Source organism: Candida parapsilosis, contig 005807 (assembly GCF_000182765.1).
Source record: "Candida parapsilosis strain CDC317 annotated contig 005807".
In the NCBI taxonomy this organism is placed as follows: Eukaryota; Fungi; Ascomycota; class Pichiomycetes; order Serinales; family Debaryomycetaceae; genus Lodderomyces; species Lodderomyces parapsilosis.
In genome coordinates this window covers 831,770-844,357 of record NW_023503280.1, presented here as the reverse complement: position 1 = coordinate 844,357, position 12,588 = coordinate 831,770, and the positions used below count along the sequence as shown (strand labels likewise).

Below are 12,588 nucleotides of genomic sequence, written 5' to 3'. Positions count from 1 at the left end.
CTCACCGCCAGTTTCTCCTGCGAAGGAACCAACGCTAGAGGTTTAGCCTTGCATTTTCGAATCTTCACACGACCTTCATTTTTTCTTTTTGGCTCCAATTTTCTAAATTTAGGAATCATCAGAGAACAGTCTAAAACAGGGCTATCCATTTCATTGACATTTACATCTTACTGCTTTCACAGATACTAGGGTCACCCATTCACGTCACATCTTTGAACTAACTAAAGCATCTTTTGTCTTTCATGAACTTAACAGCAGGTATTTTCATGGCTTCTCTATAATAACATTATGTCTCAAATATCAAATTCAACAAGAGACGGTAATTATGCTAACAACACAACTTTCCCCAGACCATTTCAAGCTCCATCTAGAGCATCGACAAGCATCTCATTTGCGTCTATTACAACTTTGCCTGCTGAAGATGAAGAGCGTGATTATTTTGATGAAGAACTCTCCTTAATTTTAATCAATAGTGATTCTCAAGAATGCAATAAAAACTTTTCCATCTTTATCAAGTGCATCGTTGACAATTTGTACAATAATGATGCTGACACTAAACCTACTTATGAGAGCTTGTCACTATATGCGCTTAAACTTTTAACCCTGAATTTATTTGTCAAGAATTTCAAATTTTGCATTGGGAAAATATTAGCATTTTTGGAGACTTTCACTACAATTACCAACTACAGATTGGAGTTTACTGATGACGGAAACAGCGAGAGTGAGTGGGAGGTTAATGATCAAGTGGCATATGAATCTGAGTGCTTGAAGGAGTTTTTGTGTATAACTTTGCTACTTTTACTCAAGCTAAAAAACACTTCCAATGATCAAGATTTTGCTGACGAATCAAGTGATGTACTGAGCACATCTTCAGCAACTTCAAATTCATTGGATTTAGTCAACGGTGATATCTTATTCAAGACGTTGGAACAATGTCGCTTTATATTCATCATGTCACAATTTATATCAACTCAGATTAAAGCCGTCGCTAAGGAAGAATCATCGTTTGTCATTTTAAAATTCGGCTGTGATATCATTTTTGAATACTTTTATTATGTTGAGATATTGTCACCTACAGAGTTTATGGATTTGACATTCAATAATAATGAGGTGATTGTCACCATCATTAAACATTTATTATCGTCAGAGGGTTTCAACAATTACGATTTGGAAAGTGATGACGATTTCCACAACGAAGCCAAATTGGTTGCCTATGAAGAGCTAAAGCTCTTGCTACTCATAAATGAGCAGTTTTTAATGAGTTCATATTCGCGAAATGAACACTCAAACAAAGTTTTTGAGGAATTGATCCATAATGATGATAATTCGAAAAGCAACGTTAACAATATTGTTGGATTTATCAATTTGCTCATATATCATTTGAATCGTGAAGAGTCACAAATCATTATATTGTTGATTTTAAAATTTTTATATCTCGTGTTCACCACTTCATTCACAGCTAAATTAATTTATCGAAATGATTTGAAAATCTTGCTTGATATTTTTTTAAGAGAATTGGATAATTTAGAGCACAAGGATAATATTTTGATTGTGACGTATTTGAGAGTATTGTTCCCCATTCTCATGTTTTCTGAACTAAATGAATGTGGCGGATACAAGAGTCACGAACTTTACAATGTATTGAGTAACGTTGTTGTTAATTCAGGTCAGAAACAAGACGATGCCAATGAAGGCAAGTTCATTCTGGATTTAGCAATGAAGTGCATGAATGTCAAATGGCTTAAAAAGTCATTGTCGAACCACAAAACTAAGGTCAATGAAGCACAACGGGAAAAGGAGTCTCCAGAGTTATCATCTCCCGAAGACTTAAAAACAGTTGAACGTGAATCATCAAGACTATTTACTCGTATTGCTTCGGTTCGATCATCGAGTAGAAGCGATTATCATAAACATACAACAGCACACAATTTTTTGGAGAGACAAAATAGTGAAAAATCAAAATCAAAACGAGATCTAGATCCAGGAGCTTTGGCTCAAGCATCATCATCACCTTCGATATTCATGGAGAATAACAATAATGTATTTCTCGCTGATTTTTCAAAAAAGTTGACATTGGGTGAGAATGGTAAATCTGCTCTAACTGGCTTAGATTTGAATGGTTTATCCACCTCCGCCACAATCAAAAACAAGAATAACAACAACAACAACAACAACAACAACAACAACAACAATGTTTCTGGTACTGGTTTCGATTACCGTGACTCAAATATCTTAGATTTACCTAATGAATACCTCACATCAAAACCATTACCCAAGATCCCTATACCGGAAAAACGACGTCGACAATTGTATCAAAATGGAACTGCATCATCTTCATCAAGCTCACTTGAGTCGAATTCATCAATAAAGCAAAAGGCTTTGAAAAAGAAGGCCCCACCACCTCCTCCTCCTCCGCCAAGACGAAGGAGATAACACCCAAAGGACAACAGCACATGTTAATTAATGTTTTTTCTTTTATTAAATCTACCAAATAAATGTAATAGTAATAATCATGTACATACCAGTTGTTAATAAGTAATGCAGAAACGTCTATATATTCGTAAACATATACAAATTTTCTTTCTCACATGGTGATATCCTGCTTAAAACTCAATACATCATCAAATCTCAATCCATTAATTTCGGTCTTTGTATACGAGTCCAATTCGCGCTTCAACACTTCTTCTTCAGCATCATCTTGATCATTGGTATCACTAGATGCAACCAAAATGAGTCCTCTACTACGAATTAATGGGATTAGTTTCGGTACAAGATCAAGCAAATGAATGGATGTGATTAGACCAAATAAGTTGTTGTTCATGGTAAAATTTACTGCCTCTTTGATGGATCTGATGATCAACTCTTGATAATTGTTCAATTCAGTGGATGATGATAAAGATGGGGAGGTGGTAGTGGAGTACTTGTTGGAAACTTTATTTTGTTGATCTTTCCCTTCGTCAATCAATAATCCGTTAGTTGATCGTTGTTCAAATTTTTTAAAGTTGTTGTTATAAGTAATTCCATTCATGATTAAAAACACGGGGAAATTTGGTTGTTTCCAATTCAAAATTTTACAAATCAATGAATTTGAAGAAAGGAGGATAATTGATCTTGATGATTGATGATGGTTATTATGGTTGTGTTGGTTTTCCTTGGATTTGAATGGCTTGATGTGGTTAAACACATCATTCAATGTGAAATCAATATAGTTGTTTAAATTTTTTTGAATGTTGCCGACAAATGGCAACACCTCCAATTCATAAAATGATGGGAAAATCAACTCCAAATTGATATTAATTTCAGGAGACAAAATTTCCAAAACGATATCCAACGGCAAATATATAATACGTAACAATTTTTTGATTAATCCGATATCCTTCACGGTCATGTTTGATAAATCATGAATGACCTTAGAATAGTCAAATAAATCATTGGTTATGGAGCTAAGTTGTTCAAGTGATAAATTGGGCAAGTATAAATCAATAGTTTCAGTAATGGCAATCGACCAATGTGGACACACAACTGGTGTGCCATCGTTCAAGAGACATACTCTGATTCGTAAGTATTCTCCTGATAATGAAGTTGCGGTGACAATTGATGATGATGAAGATAGATATTCTTGTTGCACTTGTACTGGGCGCGCATTGGGACCATGGTTTAACCCACTGGCATTGACAGCGGCATTGGCATTGGGTGATAAAAAATTGTTTGGCGATAACCCACCCGCGGCATTCAATTTCAAGGTCTGTTTGTTCTTGATGATACTTGTTGACGATTTCCAATACGTGTCGAATTTAGTAGTTTCAAGCACAGTTCCTGAAAATGGGAAAATTATTTGATAGTTGAATTTTAATTGACCAATGTTTCTCAACCTTAAATCGAACAACGGCAACTCAATCGAACTAATCTCTGGCGATGTAGTATCAATATGCGAAAACGACAATGCGGTAGTCTTGGCAATTAATCGCGTTCCAAATTTGGGGAAAATCTCAAAATCGATACGAAACTCATTCAATGAGTCAACATCAGTTTGGAAAACACAATTGTTATTGTTTGCACCACCATGATGATTCTTATCTTCCAAAGGCAACAAAATATTTCTCGGAACAATATCGGAAATGTTCGACGTTAATGTAATTCTCCCTGGTTTCAAATCAGTGATTGAATTGAATAAATTTATAAAAGATTGATCATCATGAGGGAAAATCAATTCAATTAAAACCTTTTGTTCTAAGAAATTGTGGCCATATCGTCTCAATGGTAGGATCGGTGGTGGCAATTGCAAATCAGGAATACTATCGGCATTGTTTTTATCAATCGATTGACCACTATCTTCTGAGTCATCATTATCATCGCTCATTCGGATAGGATCACCTTGGATCGACATTATTTTGCCCGATTCAACATTCAGGTGATTATCCAATTCTGTATTCATATCCTGATGATAACTAAGCAATTCATTAATCACACCAACGTGCCCCTCTACAACACAATAGTACAACACATTGTATCCATCTTCATCCAAAATATCCAACTTGGCGCCAAATTTGACCAATTCTTGAGTTGTCTTGACATGCCCTTCCGCGGCAGCATAAAATATCGGTGTCCACTTGTTGAACCCATCAGTCTTGTTCACCTCGGCTCCGTACTTGATCAACAATGTAATCAATTTGTAATGACCCTCACGAGCAACCACGTGTAGTGGAAGTAATCCTTCAACATCTTGTTCATTCACCAAAACTTTCACCAAATCAGATGACTCTTCATTTGATAACAAATACTCCAAGACTTTGTAGTCGCCGAATTTACACGCATAATTTATGGGCAAATACTGAAGTGTTTCTTTATTGGTTCTAGGAAATGGATTTGATCCAAATTGAACCAAATTCTTGATGATGTTTAAATGCCCATGTTTAATTGCTAGCAATAACGGCGACATTGAATCGTTATCAAGGTCGTCGATATGCGTTGTTGGGAATGCCGGAATAATGATATCCAACAAGTCACTTCTATTATTTTGAGCCGCGTAATGTAGACAAGTACGTCCATTGAAATCGCGTCTCTTGAGCAAATTGCTCACTTCTTGTGGTGAATACGTCTTCATAATATACTCCACGATAAACACTCTAGAATGATTAATTGAATCATTTGAGTTTATAACTTTAACGCCATTGTTTATGACAACATGATGGCTTTCATTGTGGGTGGATGCAGGTGGCATAGAACAACATTCATGAAACACAGTCTTGTTGTTGTTGAAATCATCATTAACAAATGTGAAATCAATATCGAAATTGATTAGTTTCAAAAAGGATTCTAAAAAGGAATCGGATATTTTGAGGTTTGTGATTGATAAAAGAAAAATCTTAGACGCCTTGTATCTGACAGTGGCATCAAAGGGTTCATTGGCTAGTTTTGGCGATCCATTGAGTTTCTCTACCCATCGAGCAAGTAACGACAAGTCTGGATCCTTGATGGTTGCAACATTGACAAAACTAGAATATAATTCATCAACCTCGGTGTTGCTATTGGGTGAAATCAGAATCGAGGTTTGTCTAATGAACGGTGGAGCATGATTATTATGTGATGCCGGTGAGTTTGACACTATATCAGAGGCTGAGCCTGATGCTGAAGGAGGAGCAATATCTCGTTGTACCGAATCAGATTCAATCGATGACGAGATAGTACTGTGAGCATTGTAATTAACCAAGCAAGAATAATCTCCATCCATAATACTCTCAATGTCAAACAATGACAGTGTCACCAAATCACTCAATTCATTGATTTCATTTTTATGAAACACTGGCTGTACACTAACAGCAGTACTAATAAATAGCTCCTTTGTATGAGATTTTGATCTCTTGTCCCATTTTTTCACCACTTTAGAAAACCCCGTTTCATTCAATTCAATAAATTGTTGTAATCGAATAAGATCCTGATGAATTTTTTTGAAATTTTGATACAAATTAAGAAATGAAATGGAGTTTCTGAAATTCAAGTATGCTGCTGAATCCACATTGGCGGTGGTTCCATCATGTGAATGTTGAAGAAGAAAAGCATGAGATTTTGTAAAGAGTTCATCTCGTTTCAAAACAAGTAGATTCAAATTAATGGCCAAGTTGGCTTGTTTTTCAAGGTAAAATGAATTAACCTTATCCAATTCTCTTTCAACTCTAAAGAAAAACGTGGCCTTGTTTTCCTTTAGAGATTGTTGGATTTCCGATATCGACAGATTACTGTTACCTGCAATCACTGAACTGACCGTATTTCCATTTGTTTTGTTCGTTGGTATAGCTAGTTGCTTAATCAACTTCTTTAAAGCCTTGTAGTCAATGAAATGACCTGAATATTCGGGCAATTCCAATTGTCTTGACGCGAGATATTTACCAAACTTCATCTGTTCTGAGGAGTAGTCGATGCAAGATCAAAAAAAAACAAAAGGTCTCTTTCAGCTGGTTGATCCAGTGAGGTGCCCAAAATTGTACGAAAGGTTGATTTGGGAAAGAAAAGCAGTTAGATCATATAAAAGATTGAAACTTTTGGTCAAACAATTCCTTGGGTTTATGCTTTTGATAAAATCTTTCTTTTGTGTCAAGATGAAAATAAATTTTTCTTTGGCGCACGTGGACCACTTTGTATGTAACTATAGTAACTGATATCCTTTTGAGTAAGATGTGTTGTTCTATGTTCGACTGGCGGTTCCGGCAGGAAAACAATAGAGGAAGAGCACAATGTCGTGAACAACAGTTTACATCTACAAAACCTTCCTACACCTTGATAATTACATGTACTTTACTGACCAAGTCAAAACTATATGCAACTTATCTACTTTACACATATACACTCCGCTATACCCCATTCCACTCCTTAGTTCTTAGCTTCTTTATTCTCGGCTTGAGCTTTTTCAAAATGTTCCTTGAATAAATCAGCATTTTCCTTATTACCAAATCTAATAGCTAGAGTTTGTGCCTCGGGTTCACCTTCAGAAACATCAGCAGTAACAGTATAGACCCAAGATCTATCGGATCCGATATTTGGTTTCAACTCATAATCTGGTTGAATCAAGTGATTGGCACAAATTTTCAAAGTCTTGTCTCTTCTCATAACAATACGAGTTTTGCCCGTTGTCTTGTGCTTGAGAAATTTCACATCACCAGTTCCTCTTTCTTTCCATTCCTTGGTGTCAGCGTGGAAACGGAAAAGCTTGGCACGCACTTTGTATACTACATCTTCGTCTTCTTCGTTGGTCTTGACTTCAACTTTCTTGTCCAAGTGGATCACGGGAGTAAACTCAACATCAGCTTCTTCTTCTTCAGCAGCTGCTTCATCGTCATCAGCAGTAGCAGTAGCAGCAGTAGTAGTGGCGCTTGCTTCTTTCTTGTTCTCCTCTGATTTTGATTCTTCCTTTTTGGAGTCAGTTGCCGCTTCTTGTTGTGGCTCTTCCTTCTTTTCCTTCTTGGCTCCAAACATAGAAAATACATTTGAAGTTGGCGGTTTTGGAATTGATGATGATGATGATTCCTCAACACTTGGTTTCGTTCCTTCAGCTGACATTGTAGATATCGTAAACTTTAATTGATGTGAATGTGGTATATCAAACTGAAACGATTTCTGTTGAAATCAAAAATTTTCTTTCCTTCTTTAGTTGCACTTTTGGGTTTTTTCTATTCCTGCACAGAAACAATTGTCACAAGAGGACAACCAACCAACACAACACAACACAGCACAACGTAACCACTCTGATGTGACTACTGGCACATTTTAACTCTATCAACTTCTTCTTTATATACATATACAAGATTACATCTCTCTAGTTGGATCTAGTCAATACCGAATTTGTCAACAATTCCAATGCACTTCTGGCATCAGATTCAGGTAATATACGTAAATTAGCCAATGCATCCATACAATACTTTTCCGCCATTTGTCTAGTTTGTTCAACACCTTGGTATTTTTCAACAGCTCGACGTGCAATTTCAACATCACCAGGTTCATTAAACTTTCTTGCAATCAATTCCCCCAATTTAGGTTCTTGTTTCCAAGCAAACAATACTGGTGCTGTAGCCAATCCCAATTTCAAATCAGCTTGACTTGGTTTACCAAACGCCTTATCGGAACTTGTGTAGTCCAACATATCATCAACGATTTGGAAACACAAGCCCAAATTACGACCAAATTGGTAACAATTTTCAATAACATCATCTTCAGCACCACTAAGCACGGCTGCGGCACGGCATGATTTAGACATCAACGACGCGGTTTTCAAATAAGTCTTGTGCAAATAGTATTCAAATGCGGCTTGAACATTGGTATCATGGTCAACGATATCTTCTTCATTGACTGAATATTGATGCTTTTCAGTGGGTACTTTGCCAGTTGGTTGTGGTACTCTTTTCTCATCCCCATCATTATCTATAATTTCTTCCCCACTATTACTCAATACGGTGTTTTTCAATTGCATAAATTCTCCTTCAACCAAATTGGCAATTGTTGTACTCAATAATTCAATAACTTCAGGGTTTCTCAACCTAGCGATGGCAACAGAAGCTCTACCCAAGAGGAAATCACCACCCAAGACAGCCATCTTGTTGGTGAATGCAATATTACCACTAGGTCTACCTCTTCTTGCATCCGATAAATCAATAACATCATCGTGTAATAAACTAGCAGTGTGGATCATTTCGACAATTTCTGCCAATCTTCTTTGTTTGGGCAATATGCCATTTTGTTTATCCATTTCAGGTAGTCTATCCATTGGTTTACTCAAAGGGTCCAATATAATCTTGGGATTTATTCCATGCAAGATATTCAATGGACTTAAACTATCATCAACACTATACCCAGCAATTGATTCCTGACCCGGTTGTGGTGTACCTTTAATGTGTTCTTGTTCAGTAACATCATACTCATCAATCTTGATTCTTTGACGTTGCAGTATAGGAATCTTCAGTAATGCTTTACTCAAGATTAGCACAATTAAAGGTCGAACATTTTTACCTTCAGCTTCGAAATAATACGAACTTATTCTATTCAATGTTGGGTGGCCAGAACCAATTAAACTAGCAATGGATTTGGCTAAATTGGACATTTCATGACTGACGATGGAAAATGGATCTTGAAATTTAGTTTGAGCTGGTGGTGACACCAATTTTTCAGCAGTTTCAACAGCTGTCTTGAATGAATTAGTACCGGTGGAGTAAGAAGCTCGTGGGTGGAAGGAATACTGGAGCCTTCGACTCTTGACTATGTTTCTTAGCATGTGAATGGAGGATGCTTTTACTAATGAGTGTGGTGGTGGTGCTAGTAGAGTATGCAAAAGTTGAATAATAAAGTACACAGATGTGGTCTATCTCATGGAATCTGTTCCTTTGTCTCTCTGGTTGCTAAAAAAAAAAAAAAAAACAGAAGAGAATTTTTTTTTTTTCTTCTCTGTTTTATTTCACTCGGATGTTTTTGTTGTTTTTGACATTTGTGTTTATAACAAATACAATGTACCCAATTGATGTGTAAATAACATCAACTAAACATCTGGTAAGCAAATTGCCCATAAGCACAACACATCTACATATAAGACATTCATCAATGCAAAAAGCAAAAGTTGTAGAATTAAATAAGTACGAAAAAGAAGAAACTATAGGATAGAAAAAAGGCCACTGTATACCAACCATATCCTTTACTATAATGCTGAAGAAGATTTTCAATGCCCAGCAACAGCTGCCGTAATAGCCACACACAACCTATGTGCTACTGCTACTTCATGTTGACACCACCAACAAAACTAGCACCGGCTCATTGATATCCTTTCCTTTGAGATGGATGCATGTTTCTCAAAAACACATCGGGTGGAGTCAATGTACCCAAGGCTCTTTGTGCATAAAGATCCAAAAACGTTAATCCAAACAAGTAGGATGCATTAACCCATCCAAAACCTTCAGTAGCAACACCTTTAAAATCTAAACCTTGGTTACCATACTCGGCATCCACTCTGATGGGAACTGCACCTTTCGTGACATTGTATTTTTCAACAACAACTCCATTGTAATCAACAAATGACTTTGTCATCATGTAAAGCCATCTATAAGCTAATCTTCTGGCAATACCATCAAATCCATAATTCACCAACCCAATCCAAGCCAAAATTTGTTGTGGAGCCCAGCCAAATGGATAATCCCATTGACGTGAGGGCCTACTCAATCCAACTTCACCTCTCGATTTCAACGTACCGGCAACTAAACCTCCGTGTTCTTCAAATTTGGGGATTGAAACATCAACTAATTTCGCAGCTTGTTCTTTTGAAGCTAATTTAGAATATAAAGGCCAGAAACATGTTGCTGATTCATAATCTTCTTGTTTGTGTTCATGCACGTTATAATCGTAATAGATGCAATCTTTTTCATTCCAAAGATACTTGTCGACATTTATTTTCCGTTGTTTGGCCCTCTCAATCCAAATTTCCGATGAATGGACTTTACCATCTTTACCTTCCAATAGATCATTAAAGCAATTTGAAATAATAAATGCAAGATCGTTTTCATACTTGTACAAAAGTGAATTCAAATCCACTGTGGCCAAGTATGCACACTTACCTTCTAATCTGTATGAAGTATCATGACCAGATTCTCTAACTGCTCTATCGTGCAAGAAATACTCATCCAATTTGGGTTCTTTAATCTCTTCATTGTTGTATTTTTCAATAAACTCTGCTTGACTAATGCCATATTTCTCAACATAATCTTTCAATATAGCATTGAAATGAGAAGCTTCGGTTTCAGGTGGAATACCTTTACCCTCTGGGTGATAACATGATAGTCCTGTACGTTCATCCAATCTTGGAGAACAACACCAAACGGTTTCGTACTCCTTGATAGCAGCCAATGCTGAACGACGCAAAAAATCAACCGCTTCATTGACATCACCAGGATCGGTTTCCACGATCTTGTTAAATACCCTCAACGCCATATCGGTTAAAAATGGTGGTTGCGAACGACCCAAATAATACGATCTATTTGCGTTTAGGATTTTCCCATAATATTCAATCTCAAATATGAAATTTTCAACCATTCCTCTAGCAAGTTCCAAATGATCAAGGTTTTGGCCAGGATGAACATCAGTTAATAAACCAAGAGTTTCCATGTATGAATCCCAACCATACAATTCGTTGAATCTACCACCTGGTACAACGTATGGCCACCCAGTCAAATTATTTGGATCATTCGGATCAGGACGCGATGCAATGGCCAACAAACCTGGTTTCTTGTTGATTGATTTTATATAGTCAGCATCAATCTTTTCTGGCAAGTATTGAACATCCAAGGGAATATCCTTTGAGCTATTTTTGATCTTCATAAGGAAATCATATTGATCCTTGCGGTTGTGGGGAACATAGATTCTATAACTTTCTTTGCCTTCATGCAATTTGCCATCTTCATCAACATAAGATTCCTTAATCTTTGTATCTCTGGACATTTCAACAATGTTTTCCCTTGTGATACGTCTAGTTAAATTCTTCCAAAACGAAGTTGAAATCAATCGTTTCATTCTATTGACGGGGTTCTCGTTCAATCTTGCTTCGTCCAAAACAATTTGGTGTCTACCAAATCTACTAGCAATGGTCAATTCTTGCAACAAGTTACTCAACATGTAAGTGCCTCTAACTGATGACAGTTTGAATCCATTGGAGTTCGCTGTCCCCAATCTCAACACTTTGGGACCAGTATCTTCGATTGTAATTTGGCAATTGTTATCAGTATCTTCATTTTCCAACAACTCCTTTAAAGTTTCTTGGACATCACTAATGTAGTACTTTTTCGGACGAAGAATGGAGTCATCCAACGATGCTCTTCTGAAATGAAGGGTGTTTTGAGGTGGCGGTGCCAATGATTGTGAGTTGTCTTCGTGTTGATAAAGAGGTACAATGGAAGGTTTCTTTTTCATGGCCAGTTCAGTTGCTTGTCTAATAAACCTTTTTTCTTGAGCTCCATCGATATCAATATCATCGGGTGTGACAGAGTCTGGTGACACCTCGCGACTTAACTTGGGAAATTTCTTCTTATCAAGGGTCTCTTCCTTGTCGTATTCTTCGTCTTCGTCAGCATCAGTATCATGATTCATATGGAGGTTGAAATTTACTTTGGCACCCGAACCTGGAGTGTTGCAAAATGCAATTCCTCCTCCATTATCTCCTCCTGCTACTTGCAGCAGTGGAGATGGTGATTTTGACTCACCTGAACTTGGAGGCTCGGATCCTTCCTTAATGGAGTCAGTAATGGGATGTGGTTCATTCAACTCCTTTAGAAACTGTTGCTTTGTTGATGTTGATTCAAAGGTACTAAAAGTCCGAACCCTATTTAGTGGGGAGTTTTTACCAAAATTCTTTTTCCTATTGTCACCATAATATTTTTCAGCTAAAGCAAAAGGATCTTCGTCACTTGACATAGAAGATTGTCTTCTATGGTGTCTAGTATGAGATATCTGATCGGTAGTACTCAGTTGAGACAGCATAGTTGGAAGTAGTGGGTGTATGTGTTGCAATAAATAAAATAAAAAAAGAGTAGTTGTAAAGAATACTTTTGTTTTTGAATTAAGTAG

General features: G+C 36.8%; 5 protein-coding genes across 5 annotated transcripts; 1 reads left to right on the top strand and 4 right to left on the bottom strand. All coding sequences in view use genetic code 12, as the record gives it.

Annotated features, from left to right (window-relative positions):
- Positions 1–288: 288 nt before the first annotated feature.
- Positions 289–2,433, top strand: CPAR2_803800 (uncharacterized protein; the record flags this gene model as incomplete). Its single annotated transcript, XM_036808250.1, has 1 exon — positions 289–2,433. The coding sequence occupies one exon, from the start codon at positions 289–291 to the stop codon at positions 2,431–2,433; it is 2,145 nt and encodes a 714-aa protein (XP_036665005.1).
- A 151-nt stretch (positions 2,434–2,584) lies between these two features.
- On the bottom strand, positions 2,585–6,397 carry PHO81 (Pho81p; the record flags this gene model as incomplete). The annotated part of the gene is made up of 1 exon (XM_036808249.1): positions 2,585–6,397. The coding sequence occupies one exon, from the start codon at positions 6,395–6,397 to the stop codon at positions 2,585–2,587; it is 3,813 nt and encodes a 1,270-aa protein (XP_036665004.1).
- A 470-nt stretch (positions 6,398–6,867) lies between these two features.
- Positions 6,868–7,554, bottom strand: YRB1 (Ran GTPase-binding protein; the record flags this gene model as incomplete). Its single annotated transcript, XM_036808248.1, has 1 exon — positions 6,868–7,554. The coding sequence occupies one exon, from the start codon at positions 7,552–7,554 to the stop codon at positions 6,868–6,870; it is 687 nt and encodes a 228-aa protein (XP_036665003.1).
- A 256-nt stretch (positions 7,555–7,810) lies between these two features.
- On the bottom strand, positions 7,811–9,259 carry CPAR2_803770 (trans-hexaprenyltranstransferase; the record flags this gene model as incomplete). Its single annotated transcript, XM_036808247.1, has 1 exon — positions 7,811–9,259. The coding sequence occupies one exon, from the start codon at positions 9,257–9,259 to the stop codon at positions 7,811–7,813; it is 1,449 nt and encodes a 482-aa protein (XP_036665002.1).
- Positions 9,260–9,789: 530 nt separating this feature from the next.
- On the bottom strand, positions 9,790–12,501 carry NTH1 (alpha,alpha-trehalase NTH1; the record flags this gene model as incomplete). Its single annotated transcript, XM_036808245.1, has 1 exon — positions 9,790–12,501. One exon carries the CDS (start codon positions 12,499–12,501, stop codon positions 9,790–9,792), a length of 2,712 nt encoding a protein of 903 aa, XP_036665001.1.
- Between the last annotated feature and the right edge of the window lie 87 nt (positions 12,502–12,588).